This window comes from Eutrigla gurnardus (assembly GCF_963514095.1).
Source record: "Eutrigla gurnardus genome assembly, chromosome: 8".
NCBI lineage: Eukaryota > Metazoa > Chordata > Actinopteri > Perciformes > Triglidae > Eutrigla > Eutrigla gurnardus.
In genome coordinates, this window is record NC_139922.1 from 9813485 (window position 1) to 9838449 (window position 24965).

Genomic DNA, 24965 nt, shown 5'->3' on the forward strand with positions numbered 1-24965 from the left:
TTGTGTGTAGTGGGGGGGGGGAAGTGTACCGCCGCTGCAACAGAATTATGAGCATCACACACACACACACACACACACACACACACACACACACACACACACACACACACACACACACACACACACACACACACACACACAAGCCAGGCGGTATATTAGCTGTTATAGCAGGATAAGCACAAAATGCAAAAGACACAATTTGTCACAACCAGCCTTTGTATCTCTAAAATAGTAGAATAAAGCAGCTTGAATCTTGATTATGTTAGACGGGAGTGTGCTGTCATCAATGTCTGTTATGGATAAGACCTCTATTGAGCAATGGAGCCAATCATAATGAACGGCACCTGATTTCTATCTCAATCCTTTAAAGTTGAGCTGAAATTAAAAAGGCAGTTTTAACCCTTTCAGATCCCCTGTTATATTGTTCACAATATGTATATATATGTTATGTATATATGTTGTGTATATGGAAAAATTACAAAAAAATCTATTAATTTGTATTTTTATATCAAAATCAATTTCTTTTTTCCTCCTGCAGGAGAAAATTACGCATGTTTACATCAGCTAGTACTAACCAATAACATCATGACATTTATCCATCAACCAATCTGCAGCTTGACAGTTTGAGGAACCAGAAAGTTATTTTATAAAAGTAACCAAATGCAGCTGTGACCGGAACCTGCGATTTACAACTGTTTTAATGCATTCAACAATCCCTCAAAGTCAAACTGTTTAGGGAGAAATACTGCAAATAAGTAAAAAGGGCGAGGTGATATAACCAAATCTTCTCTCCTGATCCCTTCATAATTGATAATGCATATATCACGATATAGCATGTTTTCTGGTAATAAAATGAAGAGTCTATGTGGCAAAGCACTACTGTGTGATAAAATACAATTAAAAGTATTTTCACAGATGAAGTCATCAAGTGAAGCGATACAATCTTTTTCATTTTCAGCTCTACACTGAGTTTACATGCATGTTGATTTAACTACACTGGGGTATTCCTATCATCAGCATTCTTGGCTGGAGGCACACAGGAGTTAAACAATACAGCTGAATGAATGAAGAACATACTGCTCACTGCTGCTGAAACCCCCCAACATTTGGGTCCCAAGTGGACCGTGGCACATTATTCTCATCATTAATGTGTCTACAGAGAGCACCGCGTCCTTGTCTTCTGGGAGCGTCGAGGTTGGATGACCTTGTGACTGGAAGGTTGCCAGTTGGAGTCCAATTTGTTAATTGCATTGAACTTAGTGCTAATGTAAAGTGCAATAGTCAAACATTGGTCCCAATATATATAAGAATTTCACATTAGATTTTCAGAGAAACTTCAATCACTATGTTCTTGTTATTCCCGAATTTGGACAAACTCGATATATGAGGACATCACAATATAATTCTGTTGAAAGAAGATAAATTCTCATATTTAATCTTTACCAATGTTTAACTCTAAATGCAAACACAGGGTGCACTTCATAATTAAGTTGCACAAATGGCAAATTTCCCTTGAAGGTCTGGTACTTAACTGTTGGTAATAATACAATCGGAAGCAGGATAATATTGTTTTAACCAGTGCAAAGACGAGAAAAAACACCATTTTGTTCTCTTATCTGGCAGATTATTGAGAAAAACAATCCAATTAATCTTCGCATGAGTCTTTCCCTTCACACGGTCATTCCTCTTGCAAAACAGCTGAACATTTAACCTTCTTGGCTGCACTGTCATCACTGGTTGTATTTCGTAGGGCAAATGGCCATGACGACTATTGGTTTGGTTTCTCAATCAGTGCCATGAGAAGGAACTGCCTGCTTCCGATTCTTTTTTGCACTCTCTTTTGGTAAATGTTTTTTCTTTCTTTACTTTTCTGTGAGTTTGTGAGAGGAGGGAAAGCACTTTGACATTTCAGCATCTGTTGTTTTGGCTTGGGTGAAATGAGGAGCATTAAATGGAGATGGAGGGAGAGCCTGGCAGCCAGGAGATGTGCTCTGGTGGAACGAGAAGCTGCAGGCGAAAGAGAGAGACTACAGCCCCATAGGTCAGAGTCGGAGGAATAGCTGGGATGCCAAGAGATCAACATTTCTTTTGCAGCTCCATTTATTCCGCAGTTTCCTGGCTCTGTTGGTTTCCTCCATCTCTACCGATACAAACTATTTGGTTTTCTTTCATTCTTGGATTCCTTCGTTCTTTTCTCTCGTTTCTTTCTTTCATCTCACTTTTTTTCTGCATCCCCCTCCGTGATTCAAAACAGATGTTCTAATGCAAATAGCTGAAACGTTTTGAATGAAAAACATACAACGCTTGACTGACCTGCTGCAACCAATAAGTGTGAACATGTGCGTGTGAAAATATCTAGTGGAGGGTTTTTTCTTTGTTTTTGTTTATGACACTGAATAGCATGTCCCACAGTTCTCACACAGTTTCAAACTGTTTTTCTTTCTTTCTTTCTTTCTTTCTTTCTTTCTTTCTTTCTTTCTTTCTTTCTTTCTTTCTTTCTTTCTCTCTTCTCTGCTCACCTCATGTGTGCAAGCAAAAAATGAAATAATCTGCCCAGGCCTGCTAATAATCACGCTATTTCTCATTTGTCTAACTTCCTATCCAAATTCTTTCCCTCTTCCTTCCTCCATTATTTAACACAGAGATCAGTGCTTGCAGGAGGCCTCATCAGCTCCAATATTTGTCACACTCAATATACTTTAAAACACCTTGAAAACTCTTTTGGGATAATTAGTTTAATTGTAGAGTTTAAACAAGGAGGCTGGATTTTGAATGCCAGTCGATTGCTTTAAGTGCCACACTGGTGAACTGAAGAGGAAACAACATAAAACAAGGTGGAGCAGATTTAAATTCCCTGCCAGTTTCTGCGTTTGTCGAGACTGAGTCCCGGTGGGAAACATTTCTGGGTCATAGTTTCATGGAGGTGTGCAGAAAAACAAAACGTACACAGTGGAGGAATCCCTGAGCGACAGAGCTCTGAGGGAAGAGAGGGCTTGGCTCCAACACCCCAGTGTCAGTTGGCCATATAGGTTAATGTGCCACAGTGGGACGGCAGCTCCCTTTACCCCAGATAGCCCCGGCCTTCCACTTCCAGCTAATTCCACATGGAAAGCTCCAGCCTGGCACGTCGCTTTTCTGGCACAGTAAACATGTGATGACAGCAGTGATGCCTGCTGTACCGTGTGTGTTTTCAGCTTATTGTTTGGAGTGTTTTCAGTGCAATTCAAAGTGTGTACTCGTGAGGGTGAATGACTTTGATCATATTCTGATCTAAGATTTTATATATCCACAAGGACCAAAAGACCCAAAACCTACCAGTGTATTTGTAAGGCTTGTTTTCGAAAAATAGAAACAAAAAGAAAACATTATCACAGCCAGAATGTGTAAAAACAGTTTAAAGTTGTGATTTTTCATCAAAATCACTTCATTCTACATGTGTCCTTGTTTGATATTTCACTTCGGTCTTTGTTGTATGTATGTAATGTTTGTATGATTTATGGCATTATAACTGTAGCATACTGCAGAAAAAACATGTTTATACCATGGTACTGCTCTGGGTTCGGAAGGTTAAATATCACTTCATGCTCATGGGTATTTTTTTTATATTTTCATCAGTATTGGCCACTGGTGTATAAAAAATTCTAATACTCTAATCTCAGCTGCATTTGAGTCAGACACACATTTGTAATGTCTCTATTGATAGCTGCATCTCAACTAATCTAATAGCTTATTTGCCTCTAAACAGTATATTATATAAATGCAATTACATCTTGAAGTAGTATCATTATATTATTTAGTATGTACATAATAATATTATAGTCATATTTTGTCTGGTTGTCTGTACATAGTCAACTAGATGGGTCTCTAGAGGTTTAGATATTCATAAAACAGCCAGTCCTGGGATCAGTCCTGATCCGTGCATTATTTAATGCATGCTAATAGAATACCGGCCGTTTCTTAACCTACTCTGCTGTCGACCCTCTCATCCATCTACACAAATGTAGGCAAACATCACATGTGCACGTTTGCCAAAAAGCTCTTTCTATGTAACAGAAGCCAGATGATGCTCTTTAAACAGCGCCGTCCATCTGAGCACTGCAAACCATAATCTGTATAATCTGAACTAAAGCCTTCCCTGACAGCTATAATCCAATTTCAACAGACCACGACAGGGATTCACCCAAATATGAGAGCCAGAAAGTCACTGCACTGTACCGCTGTGTGGTGAAAGTGGCAGCCACTGACTAAAACAGAGGAGAATGGCTCAAAATATACACATGAACATGACAGTACAAGCACGCAGAAGAGCTATCGGCTTGTTAACGCAGAGTTTCAGAGTGACTGTAAAGGTGCGTTCACACCAAACGGCAAGCAAAGGTTTCCCGTGGCGCTATTGCATACGAAGTCAATGCAAAAACTCAAATATACGGAAATAGATGTGATTAGACGCTAATGATGTGGTGCGAATGGTGCCAATAACACAAATTCTACATGACGCTGTGACATGAAAGCCTATCAGCTCTACGAGCTCTACAATAGAACCTCACATTAATACAGAGAACGAAGAAAACTATGTGTAGAAACCAGAGACTGTCTACGGTAAAAAAGGTCGCTGCCATATTTGTGCCTAAATGACGGTATTTTGTGTTGATGGAGGAGCTACAGAGTTTGCATAGCCCAGCTCAAATCAATCCTATCTCCATTCAGAAAACAAGCATTTAAAAGTTGTTTGCTTGTCGTCTTCAGACAGTACTAACAAACCATGACTTTATATCCGTTTATTGCAATTAAAACACAACAAAAGTGTTTGTTTTGTGTTCATACCGTTGTAATAAACCTGTTGACGTGTGGCTTGCTATCCCATTGAATACAGCTCAATTTAATTCAACGAGCACCTCTGGATGATGATATAAACTCAGACAGGATGCCGTTTGGTTTCCCGGCATATCTTGAACTTCCACAACATGCACAAAGCAGTAACAGTGGTTATTTCAGTCATGATTAATGACACATAACAGGTGCTCAACAACTTCAACCAAATGTTTAGACGATAATAGTACTGGATAAAAAGGATGCCAATTAAGATTTTAGTTTTTTCAATTTAGACCCTCGTTAGCCGATTATTGACCACGACATTGTCGAGAGCAGGCACTCGCTAAAGACACTTGGCAGGTGATTGGATAAACACCATTTCCTTAGAGAAAAGCCCCCAATGACATAATTACTCTTCTTTCAATGAAGAAACACGCTCCAGTTCTGACGCAATTGATACTATTTCAGGATCTACTCTAACCTCTTTAGAAGCGACCGTTGTAGTTTAGAAGGGACAGTCTTTGAACTGTTTAGCAGATAGCAGTGGTATTGTCGGTTATCACACGTAATTATTAAGTATTGTTCCTACTGGAAAATCATGTTTAAGATACATCCCAGAACAACTAAATCACTGAAAGCAAAGGTCATTTTTTGACCTGACTTATTTATTTAGTAATTTTTTCAAATATTTAAAGTACAAATTATGATGACGAAAGAGTTTGGTGAATTAATTTAAATTGCTAACTTTGCACTCCATCAATGTAAGCAGTTTACTACCGTGTGTGTGTGTGTGTGTGTGTGTGTTTCATTTCAACACCCACAGACAGAAATACGAAGTCAAAAGATGTCTTTTAATCTATAATCTCATTTCACAGCACCTACTGAGCTGCTAGCAGGACAACCCAAACACAGCTGGGACGGACCACTTCAGACCCCCCCGCACTCATGTCTCATGTCCCACACAAACGCCTGTACAAACACAGCCTGAATGCCCATCAATAAATAATTACACTCTTCATTAGATGCTGCAGGTCAGCAGTTTGCGAGTGTGCTGCAGAGATTTGTGTCCTGGACGACCGGCACAGGTTCGGGTAAGGGGAAGAAGTCATTCTTTTTCTTTGAAAGCTATACGTAGCCAACTGGACTTGCTTTCGGTATTTGAAGACGTTTCACCTCTCATCAAAGACTTCTTCAGTCCTGAAAACTCTAAGCATATCCTTTGTGGACTCATTAAAGTTGACACAGAGACGACGGATAAGAGCCGTTCGTTTGGAAACGTGACACTCAAATACTGACGTTCTTAAACTTACAGCAGCATCACTGCTGATGTTTCTGCTCTGTGTAGCTTGCAGACTATTGGGAGTTTCCCTAAAAAAGGTCACTTCAGGTCCACACAGCTTTCAGGCTAAGCAGCCACAAGCTCCAAAAATACCCCAAATCCACAACAAGCTGAACTCTCATGAGTCTAAAGCAGCCATTAATCCTTTTTGTCAAGTGCTCGAGTTAACAATGAAAACCATTGTGCGGTACATTTAGTTAACAGGCACGATTCATACTGTAGTTGGAATCCAATATCAGACAAAAGCACATTGGGAAGTATGAGAGCTGAATTCATTGGAATGCCTCAAGGTATGTCACATTTTGCTGCATCACCATGAATCAAAAGGTCTCAAGAGGCAGGAGTGAAAACTGCACCTCATCAAAAAGTATTTCCCTCAACGGGCTGAAGTCTAGATAGTATTTGACAGCAATTCACCCCGCCGCTGCATGTATTTATCACTGCGCTGCCAGGCAAAATTCATCCTTACTAGTCACTTACTCTCCCGCTGAGTCATAAAAACATACTTTGTGAAAATACGGGAGAAGTTCTTCCTGTGGCTTGAGATAACACATTTTGTGTTTTTCATGGCTCTTTCACCTGCTCTGTCACCTAACAACGGCCATAAATGGGGCACGCCAAGACACGCCTTGTCTCTTGAGCCAGGAGTTAAGCACCTCTTATTTTGAAAGCTTATCAGGCTTTGTTCCCGTCGAGGACACTGGCTCATCATCTAAAGACAAGATGTCATAGCAACACAGACGTCTCGTAGATAGATGAGAGCAATGCAATTTGAAAGCAATACGTCTACTTGGTATTTTTAGGTCTTGGTTGTACACAGCTCTTCCTTTTTGATTCATTCTCACAGCTCTCGTCTGCATCGGCTCCTCGACCCCCATTGCCTCTTCAGCAGCAAACAGCAGACAGCCAACAAGCTGATGTGCATTGCAAAGCATTTAGCAGCTGAAGAGACAGATATTTCCCCCAGGATTGGTGGAGAACAAACAGAGCTAAAAGCAGGAGTGAATGGATTCCACTCAACTCCAAATGAATGATAATAATGCTTCCTGTCTGCCGGATAAAAATGATATGAAGAGGCATCTGTTTGCTAACAGGTTCACTCTAACAACTTTGCAAGGTGATAATATGTCAGTGCATTTACAGCTTATTTCTGGGCCAAAAATCAATCAATACCTCTTCTACAGTTCTGACAAATCATCATATTTTTACAGTATTTGTAATGGGCACCATGTTTGCTAAATGGACAACCAGCTGAATGTATTATGGGGTTTCTACAAAGTGTAGTCTTTGGCTTCAGGCCCCTGTCTAAAATGCACACATTTAAGCTTGATATTGTTCTTAATTAGAATGCTCCCTACGTTTCCATCTGCACAGCTAGTAGTTTTTATATTTTTCAAAGAAGAATCTGTTTAACAATATAGTAGCTCATCTTTTGCACTGATGATTCAACTGGAACGGCTTCTTACTCATGCAAGCCAACTGGAAGTGCTCCAACTCGTCAGAAAACCTTTCAGCCCCTGGTGAAAATGAATGGGACTTACACCTCCGGTATCCTAAATGCCTGAAATTGCTTCCTCTAATTTCTCCACTCTATAAAAACCCCAAACACAAACCCAGCAGTATTGCAGATATCGTGGGAATATCCTGATCGATATGCATTATCCTGCTAGGATAAGAGACTAATTAGGGCACTGTGAGGTCATCCTCATCCGATGTCTTTGCCTTGCCTAATATTAAGGTGTATACACACAATATCAGTGTGCAGAATGAAAGCACGGCCACTGGAGCCTTGATTCCCCCAGCAGCAGTGGTGATGCAACGTGTGGGTGATCCATCCACTGAGGCGCAAGCTAATGGTAATGAGACTGAAGATACAATAGAGATAGAGAGCGAGAGAAGTGGAGACAAAAACAAGTACAAACACACACACACACACACTCTCACACACACACACACACACACACACACAACCAACCACCACCACAAGCCACCAGCCGCCTGGAAGACAGAATACAAACTGCCACAGAAATAGACTATAATCCTGGCCAGCAGTGATCAACACTGATAAATATTAATAAATACTATTACGCTCTGAGATGGAGACAGAGTGGGAGAGAGAGGTAGATTGAGAGAGAGAGAGAGAGAGAGAGAGAAGGAGAGAGAGAAAAGGGGCAATCACAAAAGAGTCTTCTTGCTCTCTGTTATTGCAGCCAATTTTCCATCCGACGTCCACCTTGTGGTTCTGCAGACAATGCAACACACACACACACACACACACACACACACACACACACACACACACACACACTCTGCTTATTATCGGCCCATTTTCCTCTGTTTGTTTCCTGTTGGGTTTTTTTCCTTCTTCTTTGGAGGCCAGGATAAGAGGTGGACACACACAAATGAGCTCTCTGAGAAGTACAAAGAGGAGAGACGCAGCAAAAAGGGAGATAAAGTGAGTCCTAAACACACACAGAGGATAGTATCTCCCTCTCGCTGTCTGAATCAGTCTCATTAGTCATGCTGAGGCTGTAGCGTTGCCGGGTCGGCCTGCTTACAGAGCTGTAGAGTTGGACGGCAGCCCGCAGCCAGCGAAGGTCACCCACCACTCAGTTTAACTCCCTGAAGACCAACGTCGACCTCTTCCTGATAATGAGCAGACATAAAGATGCACAGGGAGAGAGCTGTGTTCTGAGCCGCACCCATGGTGGTGGGAGAAACGCTCACCCAAACCACATGTTTAGGGACAAACCTGCTGCATCCATGCATCCCGAGGAGTCTGAGGCTAAGACTATGTGAAAGAGAAGAAAAACCTCATAAGCATAGAGGAGAGATGTTTTACTGAAATATTTAATTACTTAATCATAGGTGCAGAAATATTCATTTTGATGAGGGATTTAATTCGGAAGTTGGTTATTAATCCAACGAGGGACAGGGCGGGTTTCATCGGATATAAAACACTCACAATAATTGATTATGAATTTCCATTATCGGGATAAATGGTGGACGCTGTCACATGTCATATATTCAACTAGACATTCTAGCTCGCTATCTTGATAGATAGCCTGATATTAAAAAAGGCCTCCAAGAATCACCAGAAATAACAGATTTACACAATGTTGCTATTTTAAATGTTATTACATTACTTTATCATAATTATTATTTTCATTTTCCATTACCATCTTCACTTATGAAATATGATTTTAACAGCTTTAATGCATATTTCAACGATTATAGGAATTATATCATGAATCGCAAATATTTTGGCCAACATGCTCGTGACATGAATCTAGCTAAACTGACTGGCTGTTCCTGGGTTTTCACTCGTTTTATTTAAAGGCTGCAGGCTACATCTGAGCCCCAGCTTGAATCCTACATTTCTTTACATTTTGGTGACTCTTCATTTCTTGTTCTGTACCCTTGGATGTTCAGACATTCATCACCTGGATACATTAATAAACTGAAGAATATAAAATCAGGCTCCAGGTTTCCCAGGAAAGGTCTGAATGTAGAAGGAGGAGTTCATTAATAGTCAGGCTGATCATACAGTATGTATGTATAAGTAATGAGTATTCTTAGCGTTAATAGCCACTTTCATGCTGGATGTTAAGCAGGTCTACAGATCGTGAACGAAGGAATGTTTTCTTGCTCAAAGCCGGGTCATTGTCCACCTGCCTGACTACGTTTCTGTCCATTTCTCCTGTATTATGCAATTTATCCTCCGTATGTCAGCTCATTCACAGCTTCTATCCACTTCCCTTCATACAATGCATTCATTCTGCCGTCACTGGTCACAAGGTAAACATGCAAAAAGACCTCTGAAATGTGACAGGATATTGTGGCAAGAATGCAGGATTACTGTCCCTCTTGTAGGACATTTAGCTCTCCTGTTATATATGCTTCATACAAGTTACATTCTGCAGGTCCTGGATATACTTAAACAGGAGTGATGAATCTCAAGCCAAATCATTGATGACATTGTAGGGACCCCCCAAGGACTGAAACATCATGAAATCACTTCCTCTCCTATATGTGAATTATACTTCCAGAGCCATAACAAAAAGATCAGAATTGGACTGATCTCAAGTCAATTTAAGACAGGGGTGTGGAAATGTGACCATAAAGTCCCTCCTTTTAGTAGCTATAAACCTGAGATAATAGTCAATGATAACCCCCGCCTTAGGAAAGTTTGACTTCTATCATAATTTTAATGAATATGAAAAGTTTGACATCTTTTACAAAACTGAAAATCTTTGGCTCTTCACAGAGAGCAGCTTTTAGAAAATGATTTCCTTAAGTACCTCACACAGCGATGAAGTTTGATAGCCTCCAGATGAAGCACGCTGACTGACTGACTGACCCGACCTTGTCTACTGTAATGAGGCGACAGGAAAGTTTCCACACGACACGAGCGGCGAGGCGGCGAACTCGTCAGGAAACACTGAACATGACTGTACGAGGAGATGATGAATTCATCACGGCGGCGTCCCAGAGCGAGTTCGGCTGACACGACCTTGATCGATCGCAGGCAGAGCGACAGATGGCCATAAAGGACAATCATGTAACTGTACGCTCATTAGCATAACCGCGTGCCTATACGGTACATTTTACAATACAAGGCCACACGATGCTCGCACTGCACCGGTGGGCTTGTTGAGCCATGTTGTTGTCTTGTAGTTGGGCAATTTCAAAAAAATTAAATTAAGTAAGAAAATGTAACAACAAAGAAAATGCTGGGTGGTTGGAAATACCATAGTGTCAAATCATGTTTTCTGAGCTTAAAATAATGATATTTCACCAAAATCTCCAGTCTACATGTCTGATTTAAAATTTCTTTAAAAAAAAACTCATTAAATTCTGCACTCATCAGTGCAAATGGGAAACTATGAATGACTCAGCTGAGGCCAACACTCGCCAGACGAAAATTCAGTGAATGTCTGATTGAAGTGCAGTCTGTTCACACGGAGAGGACGAGAGAAGTTGTAAGCATGCAAATAGTCAGACATGTATAACATGTGGAGCACTTGTTGTAAGCATGCAAATAGTCAGACATGTATAACATGTGGAGCACTTGGCACTTGGAAAAATGTTGTATTTGTAGAATACATTTTATTCCAAATTTTAAAAAATTCATCATCAAAGAAATTCAACGTGCGTTTTTTTCCCTTTTCTATGATTTACGGTATTAAAAGTGTGTTATACTATACAAATTTCATTGTTATAATCCTTCCTACTTCTAGCCATGATGGCGCTGTTTCCATAGAGGTGCAGGACTTTTATATTACAGCGGGGGGGAAAAGGCCAGCGTGAGTGAGTCACGGGAGCCAAAGACGTCCTGAATCTGCTTGGGGTTCAGAGGGTTAATTGAATAGCCACAGGTTTGATCTCTGCCACTGTCACATGGGCAGCTAACGCTCAGAAATTAGCCCACGAGCTTATTCAAAAGCTTTGTCATAATTGGAACAGTGGTGTCTGACACATTGTACAAAGACCGATCCATTTTTTTCATCAAATATTGACGATACAAAATTGACTGGATCTGAGAATAAGGATAAGGATTGGTTCAAACAGAGTCTCAAAGACACAATGAATTTCCACCTTTGTGCTTCTTGGTATTCTGTCTGTTAGTGACGTCAACATCCATCAACCAGCGATCAACTACGAGTCAACATCCTGTATGAGGCTGCACCAAGGCAATAATTCATCTGACTTCCCACTCTTCCTCACACCTTTCCTTCTCCTCTTCTTCTTCTCCAACACTGCCCTCTATCCAAATCCTCCCTTCCTTGAAGTCCTATCTCCTCCTCCCATAACACCAAGGAATACACCTTCTTCCTATCTCTCTCCCCACTTTCACCAGCATCATGTGTTCCCTCCGCATTGTATTTTCAGATCACATCCAGGCACTGGCTTTACACACTAAGTCACTCGACACCTCATCACTCAGTGGAGAGTCAAGGAGAGGGCAGAGAAAAGATGGTAAAAGAGCAAAGGCTTGAGAAAAAGATAGAGAGAGACAGAGAAGGGAAGGAGCCGAAGAGGAGCAACAAAATGAAAATGAGGGAGGTTAAAGGTTAAAAATTAAAGATGAAGAAAAGAGGTCAGGGAGAGAAGTTGGGGGGGGGGGATAGATAAAGCAAAAGGCAGACAAAAGAATGAGGAGAGCGAGAATGGGGTTGGTAAAATGAAAGAAATCATTATGCAAAGGATGGGCTGGTGTGAAAGAGGGAGAAGGTGGGATATCAGAAAGGCAGAGGGAGGGAGGGAAAGTGTAGATGGAGACAGAGAGGTGGAGAGTTGTCCAGAGATTTATGGCAGGTTGTTATGGAGCACCGTCTGAATAACAGAAGGTGAGACCAAGTGAATTATTCATGAGGATACAGGGCCGTGTGTGTGCGTGACATGTGGGTGACACACACACACACACACACACACACACACACCCTTAGGCCAGCTCATCTATGAGGAAAAGGAAAGACAAGCCGCCCACAACCTGTGGACAGTCTGAATTATTCCTCGGAGACAGTTTCCCTGTCCCTCAGGCTGAACGAGGAGTCTCGTTCAGCTGCGGAGACATTTATAATGAAATTAGATTAAATTATGATGGAAAACAAACATTCTCATCCCTCTTGTTGTCACCTTTGTCAGTGGTAAGAGATTTCCACTAATTGACAATCAAAAGGCAATGAATTTCGCTCTTTTACTTCTCCATCTGGTGTGCATGAACTCACATCGTTAGACGTTGTTTGTGAGGATCGGCGCTGACTACCAATGATCTCTGTATTCTTTTATCAACCTTTATAGAGCTGAAAACATTGGACAGGAAAGGTGGATTGAAGTCGTCTAACCCTAGAGAAAACGTCGGCTTCTTGTAGGTAAACAGCAATAAAGTGCTGCAGGGATTTCGCATTGTTTCCTCGACAAAAAGGGATTTTTAATGATTGCAGAACGTTAACTCTGTGGCAAACACAAGTTCATTATACTTTCATGTATAGTTGGGCATATAATCTTCATAAATTAAGACTACTTATATTATTTTCAAAGTGTGAATGCAAACAAAAAGCTTATATCAGGCCATGTTAAGACATAAACGTTTCAGGTGTTAAGCGATATATTTTATACAATTAAAATCTCTTAAGCTTGTGTTGTCCTGAGGCTCAAAAAATCTCACTCATTTTTCATTCACTTTAGGACTCTTTCCGACAGCATCTCTCTGTTATGGAGATCTTGGTAAATATACAGAATATATTAGAGATTGGAAAATTGGCTAAATATATAATCACACCTAAACGTTGGTCGCTTTGGCCCAAACTAGAATGGAAAATATTATTCTGTAGCATTTAGTCATTTGTTAAAGTTCATACTTTCCATATACAGGTAGAGACTTAAAAAGATACACAAACAGCTTGAAGTTTTGTTGACACCCTGCCACGGTGGATTTTGACTTTGGCAATGAGAGTATGGGGGCCAAATTTCCAGAAATGTCAGGAAAACATTCGGCTAATGTTGGAATTCACCCCAAACATTGCCTCAGGGTTTCTTTCCATATAGTTCAAATCCATTTATAGATTGTTTCAAGCCTCACAGTGCAGTTATTTAAAGCCACTTCACAGAATATTCTTCTCCTACATAGATAGATATGAGTAAATGCTTCAGAGGTGGACAGTACCTCTAGATACATGCTTAATATGACACCCTACACCAGTGACCACTGAAATGCTTTCGGCATGGTTCAAGGAAAAGACAATCAAGTCAATCCTGTTTCAATTATAAATCAACACATACATATACAACCACAAGCCAAAGCAGTCAAGAATAACATACAATTCATGATTACTGATCACCACAAAAGCACTCACCGAGTTGATGCAGGCCAGCTCCTTGTTGAGCAGCCATGGCAGGGAGAGTTTCCCCTCTCCTCTGTAGCACGACTGAATCCTCTCTTTAATCTTCTCCTTTATCCGTCTCATTGTGAACAGACACAAAGCTGACTCCTTGGGTGGCTTGGATCTGTTCTTCTGACCCTGGGCGAATACAGTAAACAGAACCTCCTCATGCTCTTGAATACCAAGCGACCGTGCCAAACGGCTCCCTGGCCGAGCCAAGTAAGCATCCTGGACCAAGCGGTACTCCACTCCGTCCTTGGTGCAGCCAATGGGGAACTCAACGTAGGAGTAGAACTTGGGATCGTCGACGCATAGGCGGACAATTTTAGAGGTGAAGAATTGTTCGCTGCTCGCATCTGGTGAGGTGAGCTGGGTGTCGAGCTGCAAGGTGAGATAATACACAAACTGCTCGCTGTTGAAGCCGTAGATGTAGTAGATGTCGAACGCCGGGAACTTGGAGAGCGTGTCGGAGGGGATCTTCAGCTGTGAGGAGACAAACTCATCCTGGTAGACGAAGCTGAACATGTCGGCGTTCTCCTCGTTGGACATTAACTTGCGGCTCGACAGCGTCGGGAAGTACTCGGATTTCCCATCGATGGGAGTGCCGACAAAAAGTTTGCCACCTCCACCAAACAGATCTGGGGAGATGACGACACCCGACATGGTGCCTGCCTCGGCGACGCTGGATAGATAATGCTCTTTACGGTGGTGGGGCTCGCCGAGCTTGAACAAATCATCCAGACGCAGGAACTGGCATATTCCCTGGGAAGTGCTCCCACAGGCAATTAAGCGGTTGTGGGCAGCATCAAGTAGCAGGAGTTTGTTGACATTAGCGGTCTGAATCAGCTCGTGGGGGCAGGACTGGACACCGGGTGGAGGGTAACAGCGTGGGTTGTCTGTGACTGGGCCAGTAACATGGCTGCGTAGCTTGGTCAGGTTGCTGGACAGCTTGTAGATCCAGTTGACAGCGCCCAGGTAGACCTCACCCGTTTTGTTGTGAACCACCAAATGTGTGAGACCTCCTTCCGGTGGGAAGAAGGAGAGGAGGGAGGAGGAGGGAGAGGAGGTGGAGGGCACGGATAGGGAGAGGAGAAGGAACAGGGTGGGGATGATGAGAGGAGGCGGGTTGAGGAAGGAGGACATGGCGGTGAGAGTGGGGAGGTGTGGTGAGTGGGTGTCGGTGTGTATATTCGAGTGTGTAATCCTCTGCAGTGTCAGTCAGTGCCTTTTTGGACCGCAGGGTATGACGATAAAAACAAGGGATTCCAAGCAATCGACTTCCTCTTTTCTGTTTTTTCTCCTTTCTCCACAATTGTTTTTATAACCCGATCCCCTGATCCTCAGCCTCGTCCGCCACCAGCCCTGAGAGAGAGAGAGAGAGAAACAAAGCAAAATCTTAGCAAACATAGATGTCAATAGATTCACAGATTTGTGTTTTGCACATCCAGAGGCACTGACAAAAAGGATTCATTTGTTTGTACCCAAATGACAAAACACTAAATATTCACCCACAGACTTGGAGGCCTGGATGCTGAAGTCCAAAAAAAAAAAAAACGTATAAGAGCACTATCGGCTTTGTTTTATTGACTTCTCGACTCTTGGCTTGCACCGCTCTGTGGAGTGCATCTTTTATAAGAAGACAGGGCCAAACATTGCTCCTCTGCGTATTGATTGTCTGGAGGTATTAAAGGATCCAGCAGACAAAGTGTTCATACACACACAAAAATATATATGAGCTTCAAATACACTCAAAAACACAGCCTGTGACACATGACGCATCAGAAAACATTCAGACCATCTTTTAAAAAAGTGTATGCATTAATATTTATACATAAAATCATTCATAAGATAACATATAGAATAGGAGACCTACACACATAAACAAGGGTGAGTCGCTGATGTGCAGCCTCGTGATAGCAGGTAAACATCCATAAATTATAAGAAGGGCTGCAGGGAGAATCCGAGAGTATATTTACAACAGCAGATAGACAGAAGCACCCTGCTTCTAAAATAGAAAGGAGAGAGAGAACTGGTCCAACACGATAAAACAGGAGAGACAGTAAGAGGGAGAGAGAAGTGAGAGCTATTTGGCTTCATACCAGTTCAATATAAAGGCAGTAGAGATGGTGGCAAAGATTGCTACGAGTGAAAGCTGCAGGGGGAGAGAAAGGGAGTAAAAAAAGAAAGGGAGATGAAGCATCCATCTATTTTCCATCCAGCCATTTCCTGTATCTGCTCTTCCAGGTTCAGGTCGTTAGAGAGGCTGGGGCCTATCCCTGAATGCACTTGGCGGCAGGTAAAGTCTAGGGAGCTCCAGTGCAAAAGCAGCATGGCCGCTCCACATGCTCAATCATCAACACCACTGTCGCCATTATCACTAGCACCGTGTAACGAGACATGACGGATGTTGCTGGAAGCTTTTACTTGGTTGCTAATGAGACATGCTGGCTGAAGAGCGTTGCAAATGTTGGGGAAACGTTTTTGTCCAAAATGTCCCTCCTCTTAGTGCATTAGTTAGTCAACTAATCTGTCATTCATTATGACTTATTTTAAAGTAACTTGTGATCACATCTCTGCTAAACACAATATTTAAAATTGTGCTATAATTTGTGGAGAAAATGACTTTTACAAATTAGTCGAATGAGTTAGTTGAGGAAGGATTTCCTTGGTGGAGGACAGCCGTTTAATGAGTCACCTCCACAGTCAAATGTAGAATTAGATTTCCCTGAACAGCCAATTCACACTAAAAGCGTTTTTAGAAGTGTTTTTGACGTGGCGGAACAGATTCGCTTCCATTTAATTAAATGTATCAGTCCACACTGATTCGCATCTGACAGAAACCCCTGTGTTTTTTCACGCTTCACGTTTATGTCTGTTGTGTTTGGTGAAGCGGAATCTGCTTCGACAGCTGTTTAAATCACACAAACATCCCGCCGTAGATGTTTTTTGAACCTATTAACCGTATCTACATTGATTGATCAAGGCTCCCAGTTTGTCTGTGAAGGCAGATTCCCTTCACTCACTGTGGTGGGCAGGGAAATTAAATCAATTAATCAATACAAACGCTTGTTTGTTCCCATGGTGCCGACATGAAAACTATTTTGGTTCAGCAGACGTCTGCTGTCAGTCAGCCTGGCGAAGGAAGGTCAGCGCGCTGCCTTCACCTCACCCCGTTTACCGAAGACGGAGTCACTGATTGGCTGATAGAGTGCTTGTGCCACTCATGCCTCGTTTCCAGTGTGGATTCAGAGCTACTGAAACCCCCAAATCCACAATATACATGATGTCAGGAAACTCCTGGCCTGTCTTCTAAACAGCAGAGATCTGTAAACCTGTTCACCGTCCTACAGCCATACTTTACAGGCGATTAATGCACATGTATCCAGTTCTCACAATACATTAAGAGGGTCAACTTTGACAAGAAGACGTTAAATTTACTGGTGTTACCTTCCAGGATCGAAAAGTCTGTCAAACAATCATCTATCATTGAAACCAAAAAGTGGTTCAAAGGGCTACAGTCATCGGGGACAGTTTAAATCCAAGCGCCGACCCTGCCGCTGCCTAACAAAGCTTTCACATCCCTACTCACCTTCATTTCATTAGTTCACTGGCTTATGGCCGGCTAAATAAAGAGCACAAGGTAAAGGCTTGTTTCATTATGGAGTTTGGTGAGCAAACTATTCTCGTCTCTTATTTCTGCTGCCGTTTCTCATTCCTCCCCTCATTACATTCCTTTCTCTCTCTGTCTCTCTCTCTCTCTGTCTCTCCCAGACACTTCACTTCTTGTCAATAGTGTCTTTCATCTCCGGCCCAGCCATGATTATGGTGGCCCAGATGACGATGCTGTTGTCTGTCCTGTCAGGACAGTAGAGCTACTGTTAGAGCCTTAAGACACACACACACACACACACACACACAGAAGAATGCACACGATGTGATCATACAGCACACGCGTACAGTATGCGTTTACACACCCTCAACGATTCGACTGGCTTCGCTACGTCTAAACACAGGCACACTTGACATTAAACAGAGCTGCCCACACACATGTGCCGCCCATGCACGCAGGCACACAACAGATCCACACAAGACTGTACACTTGAATCGACGAGAGAAAAGGAAACTTCACTCTCTACATTAAATGACATGTTACAATGTCTATTTTTGCTTATTTTATTCACCTTGTCTGATGTAATTTTACATATTCTATAAATAAGTCAAAACCAGGCAGCACACATGGACTCAGTGGCTGTATAGCCTGAGTAGCTGGTAAAGCTGAGAGCTGATAGTAGCTGTTTGACAAAACTGGGACAAAGAGACGAAAGAGGGAGTGGAAAAACAAGTTTCTGATTTAAAAGTTTTGCTTTATTAATCAAAAGAAATGAATGCTTGAGTTTATGGAAAAATGAGTGAGGACACAAAGATTGTGTGCTTTGGTGCACACAATCCTAATCCAAACAGTCTGACAATTCGCATTCTAATGTGCGGTTATTAAGTTGTGCGTCCATGTGTTTTTACCATAAAACCTGGAATTACCGGGCCTCCACTTCCATGTGTGTGTGTGTGTGTGTGTGACTGTGCGTCAGGGCCATCCTGAAGCCCACCTGCCACATCAGATGAAGCGGTAGAGGCGTTCAGGTCCGTCCCTTGCTGATTTATTGCTGTTGGCACATCGATTGCACACACAGCCGCAGACCTTGGCCCGCACACTTAGGCAAATTTATACACACCACTTCTTTAGCATGGAGGTCACATCCAAGCCTGAGTCTGTGTCTATGTGCACGTGTGCGTGCATCCTGCATCTGTTCAATCTTATTTACTACTAAAACACACGTCCAAACACATCGGGCCAGTACATAAACTGTATGTACACAAAGCATATATAACCACGGGGAAAGTATAAACATTTACATTCATGCCGTTTTCCATTACAAACACATTTGTTCTGGATGAAGCACAGCAGTGGGAGCAAATGTTTGAGATATGAGCTGGAATTGAAACACTTGTTTCCTTCTCTGCTGTTAATAAAAAGGAAGTGAACTTATAAGTTTGGTTTTCTACAGAAAAACTGCATCCACGCTTAAACCACTGATGAATCTAAGCCCTGAGCTTTGTGACCATACATATAAGAAGCGGACATAGTCACCTTAACGTCACCTATCGGTTTGTAGACTGCCGTTTTGAGCCTCGAGTCCGGCTTTTTGGTCATTGGCATCTTGTTTTTTTGCAGCAAGAAGTGACACGAGAGGGTGGAGTATAACCGAATTTTGAATAAGGTATTTTTAGGTGATGGCTACAATTAACTTTCATGAACTGAAAAAACACTATGAAAGGGTTTAAATTCTAAGACAGATAGATACTCAGACTGTACAACGCTGTGGTGGAGACCTGTCAATTATGAGGTAGCCACGCCCTAAAACATACACTGCTTTATCGTCTAACTCATGTGAGAAGTACGGTCATTTTCTCATAGACTTCTATACAATCTGACTTATTTTGCAGTCAGAAGAGTCGCCCCCTGATGGTCCAAAAAAGGCAAGCTTAATGCACCTGGCTTCACTTTTCAGAACCGGAGGTTGCCACATGTTTGTAATACCACTCCAGATTTACACCTGATGCTCAACGTTCAAAGCATGTCAGTTTGCAACTCCAGGTTAAAGCAACACGCTCGTACATAGAGAGCTACTCGTATTTAAAAATAAATGTGTATTGGCTTTTCTTCAGCCATGAGTCTGCTTGCAACCCAACAGTGAGTGCCTCTCAGACTGCTGATCATGTGAGAGCTATGGGCTCCCGCTTGGCTGACTGCAAGGTGGACAGAGAAAAGGTAGCGTTGATTTACGTCTAGTGCTGAAACGCATAGTCGGTTAAGCAATTTGTTTTATTGTAATTGATAGGTGAGAAAAAAGATATAAAATGCAACAACACGATGACACATGAAAACTTTTTTCCAACATAAATGCAATAACTCACCCCTAAAACTCTTCATCTCTGAACAAACTTTTGAAGTCCATGTCCTCTATAAGTGCCATGATGCTGAAATTCTATGAGTGGGTCCCCGTTATCTCATAAACACTGCTAGATTAGAAATACTTAATAATTAAATTCAATTTTATTTATAGTGTCATATCACAACAGAAGTCATCTCAGGACACTTTGAACAGGACTTGAATTCAAGTATGTACGCAGAACTTAATGTGATCAAGTCACTTTTTGACTCCAGGTTTCTGACAACAGATGGGAGCATCGTTAAAGCTACCGAGCAGGTCAGACGGGGACAGTGGAGGAGGTGGAGATACGGGAACGGGGACACGAGGAGGACACACATTTGAACATGAGGAGATTTCTATTTGGAATCCATTTTTCCAAAAGGCATAATATTGACAAGCACTAATACGGCAGACAGTAGTCGACTCACACCCTCCTCTCCTGGCTTTTAACAGATGGGCCGAGACAAGACAAGGAGGAGGGGAGACGTTGATTAAATTGAAAGGAAACACAAGCAGTTGTAAAAACTGCCAAAAATATCTGGTTAAAAAGCATCAAATCTAGTGTTGTATTGATACACACATCTGACAGACAAAGTCAAGCACGCTTCTCTGTACCAATTAACACCAAATTGGTTTAACTTTGACTCATGTGTCATTTTCCTAATGCTTTGGGAGATTATCGGCTCAAATTGGCCTTGTTTCAAGTCACATCTTTGCAAAGAAATCAGGATTTGGAAAGATTATAATTTGAGGCTTTCAACACGCACTTTAAATATCCATCCATCCATCCATTTTCTACCGCTTATCCTGTATTCAGGGTCACGGGGGGGGCTGGAGCCGATCCCACCTGTCATTGGGCGAAGGCAGGGTACACCCTGGACAGGACGCCAGTCTATCACAGGGCCGACATGTAGAGACAGACAACCATTCACACTCACATTCACACCTACGGACAATTTAGAGTCACCAATGAACCTATCCCCACATGCATGTCTTTGGACTGTGGGAGGAAGCCGGAGAACCCGGAGAGAACCCACGCTTACACGGGGAGAACATGCAAACTCCACACAGAAGGAGCCCGGGCCGACCCGGGGATCGAACCCGGGACCCTCTTGCTGTGAGGCGACAGTGCTACCCACTACACCACCGTGCAGCCCACTTTAAATATCATCAACTTAATTTGACATGATGAAGTGATTCATGACTGAGACTGCAACGCTTCTAAATGAGATCAAACTTGCCAGGATGGATGATTTTTGCTCAATTGAAACATAGTTTAATGTTTAATCAAGTTTTTTCTTCAGAGACATTGGAAGTACAGCAATGTACTCCCAATTTCCACATTGTGTGCTCACACGTTGATTTGATAGCAAACAGGGTCAAAGAGCGGTTCAAGGCAATGTCACAAAAGTGGATATACAATATATTTTCGAAACCTAGCTCCAGTGGCTAGCCACCACCCAGCTGTTCAGCTAATTTCTGTAACCAGTGTAGTGTTAAAGCATTGCCAAGCCAGCTAACTAGCCAGCTGTCCAATTAGTTAGCTAGCTAGCTAGCTTGCCAATTCCATTTTAATGCTTCACTGATTACAGAAAATGAGCCGTAGCAATGTGCTTTCATACACTGTGATAACAGTAACAGTAACATTATCTAGCATCGCTCATTTTTGGTGGTCACAAGTCTATGACAGAGTGTCAACGTTACACGTTTTACCCATAAAGTTGGACAGCACGAACAGATCCTTCATTCTAATCCCTTCTGTTTGTGAGGCCAGATCCTCAATTTAAACTCAGACCAGGTTAATTGCATTTCTTCCTGTTTTATCTTTTATGCCAAAATAATTGGGCGCCACTGATGACAATATGCTATATCGTTGAAATTAATTGGACCCCGTGCTTCAACTGGTGTGTGGACCGAATAAAATGAAATGTGTGTTTTGTGTTAGGCTGAAGGAATAAAGAGAATGTGGGTTGGACTCTGTGTGAGTGTGTGTGTGTGTGTGTGTGTGCGTGTGTGTGTGTGTGTGTGTGTGTGTGTGTGTGTGCTCCATGCAGTAAGGACACAGTGGTTAATTTACAGTCGCACTCCACGGACAGCTGCATACATACACAACCCCGCTGCTCAGTTATACAGCAACCATTCAAGATAAAAGAATTTCTCGCGGTTGAACACACACACAAACACACACTGTTTTTTCCTGAACAACAATAGGGATTATCATGAAGAGGTAGACGATACACTGACTCCACTTCATTCGTTAAGACTACACCAACACACACATGCAGGGAAACTGATGCTTTCAGACATGTAACATACGTGTTTCCATACATGCGCAAAGCACACATCCACACACACAAACCCACACAGACACACATCCATACGCATGGAAATGCAAACACCTACACAAACACGCAGATACAGACATACAAACTCATGCATGTGCACCAGCAGACACATTTATGCACGGTAAAGCAACAACATGGAGATGTCAGCCAACGCCAGGGTTCTTGTATAGACACTTTGTTATTAAAAAATTACATTTAAAAAATACATTTTCATATTGCCTCATCGGATTCCCTTCTGGTTTCAGGCTTTCTGCGCACTTACTTTCCTCAGAGCTGTCAGGTGCAGCTCAGCCATCCCTCATCCAGACAGTGTGGTACAAATCTACACAGAACAGAGCTGAGTGGTTGAGCCTTAATCATTCTTAATCTGACTGAGTCTCCTCTACAATGCGCTCACCCTGTCTCCAAGCTCTCCAGAGTGGAGGGATTTAAGGATTTTCCCAGATAAAGAAAAGCCCCGACAACTCTAGTATGCTTGTTTTTGCAACCTGTAATGGACAAATCACAGAAGGTTTAATTTTTTGGGGGGTGAATTTGATTCATTTCGCCCTGCCTCCTTCGTAGTTTGGTGCTCTCACTAGGCCAGCCCCATTCCCATTAAGGGAAGCACTTGCTACTCGTTTTACACATGTAGGTGAAGAGGGTGATAATAACTGCAGCAATGTAGTGAGTTTCCCCAATTAAGGGGAGAAGGGAGACATGACTCTCACTCAAAACACCTATTATAACACGCTAAGTGGTCGGAGGAACCTGACCCCTCCAAGACTCTGCTCTTTGGGTTTAATAACTTATTTCATGTTCTGAAAACATGTTCTGAAAACTGCACATTTAGTTGGAACACTACTGATAATTTTCGGTTGATTACAAATAACGAGCATGCTGAATGTACAGTATGTTTCCATTCAAGTTAAATATATTTGTATGACGGCTCTTGTTGATGTATCTCTATCAAGTCATACACCACACACATAAGAGTGTTAAAGCCCATGAACTACACCACAAATAATATAAATCACATTCCATTGGAGATGCTGAAAAATGTGATTGGTTAAGTCTGGATTCTTTATCTGCAGAGATGCCAATATCAACTTGTGCCATCAGCAATTGTGTGCGCGCTTGAGTGTTCCCACAGCTTTTATAGTATTTTCTCCCCCAAGTAAAAGGGTTGAGGGTACAGCATGGGCACAGCATGAATCCTCAAGTTATGGGTCCTTTTTTCATGGCTTCACATGCAAAGATAATTTCCCAAGATATTTTTTGTGATGATCTAGCTGGTGTGAGCAGGAATCACGGCATACAATGATATGTTCCTCTATGTTGAAGTTTGATTTAAAAGAGCTGCAGTCTATGACTATAACATTTCGTTATGAAATCATCTCTTGCTTGCTTTGAAACAATACATCATATAGTGAACCAGAAATGCTAACCACCAAAACATGACTCAACTGTAGAGAAGAAAGCAACATTATGTAATGTGGTCCAACAGCATGTCCTGCCATGCTGTTGTGGTTGCTTGTGTTCACAGGGTTTCCACAACATAACCAAGAGCAGCCTTTTCAAAATACTCCCGCCCATAAACTACCACATGAACATCAAAATGAGCCTTAAACACAAGATCCACAACCTTTTTGGTATGGAGTGCCATTTTTAAATGTTCTTGTTAATCAGTGTGCCATGTCAAGATTAAGTTTAACTAGGAGGACACCTCAAAATTTAAATCTCCAACCAATCTGTCATTTTTCTTATGAAAACTGCCAAAAATAATGGTCTACCAACTTTCCACCAATGTTGTTCTTCAGCAATAAACTTAAAAATTCTGTGAAGAAGGCAACAAGTACTGGCCAATCAGAGGCAGACAAGGAGGAAAACAAAAGCAATCCAACTACCATAAATAGCAGACCACACAGCTGCCAATGGATGGGAAAGGATGCCGATGAAAAGCACATGTATTGCTATTGTGCCATAGGTTAACCTTGGGTTAGTAAAGGTTGTGTACCCCTGGCCCAGGTTAATGTTTGGCTAAAGGGAAATTATTTCCAGGATATTTTACTTAATTTTCCATTTTTTTCCAAGATGTTTGTGAATCCTTATGTTTGCTTTTTGCCTCTCCAGGATAACAGTGACGATCCCCCTCTTTTGTCAACCTTCAAAATTACCTATAAAGTTTTTGTTACAAAACTGATGCCTATGAAACTTTCCCCTATGGTTTAAGAAATGCACATATCCACTTTGTTGCAGAGAGTTTGATGAGACGACTGGGAGACAAGCATCTTAGCGCAGCATTAAGACTGGAAGCAGCATGGAGGGATTAGGTTTGCACTTTGTAAACGCATCCAACCACCAAAAGCACTTCATTTAAGAATTAAAGCTGTGTGAACAGACAACACATGCTGTCCTTTTTGCCCCGAGAGGGCCGTCTCCTTTATACAAATTAACAAACATTTCCTGTCAACACATGGACATGCAAACATGCACTAATTGTGGGGTGAAAGCATGTTAACAGATGTCATGAGCTGGTAGAAATGTGTGTGGGAAAGAGAGAGACAGACTTCTGATCAACCTTTAAAAAGGAGAAATGACTGCAGTTGGATGA

General features: G+C 42.0%; 1 protein-coding gene across 1 annotated transcript in view; it reads right to left on the bottom strand.

Moving 5' to 3' along the window:
- LOC311017714 (plexin-A1-like) overlaps positions 1-24965 on the bottom strand; it is a 249977-nt gene that overhangs the window by 197871 nt on the left and 27141 nt on the right. Inside the window, exon 2 of the mRNA XM_084016250.1 lies at positions 14011-15399. Within this exon, the coding sequence (XP_083872376.1) occupies positions 14011-15180 (1170 nt within the window). The 5' untranslated portion in view covers positions 15181-15399. The remainder of the gene's footprint in view (positions 1-14010; positions 15400-24965) is intronic.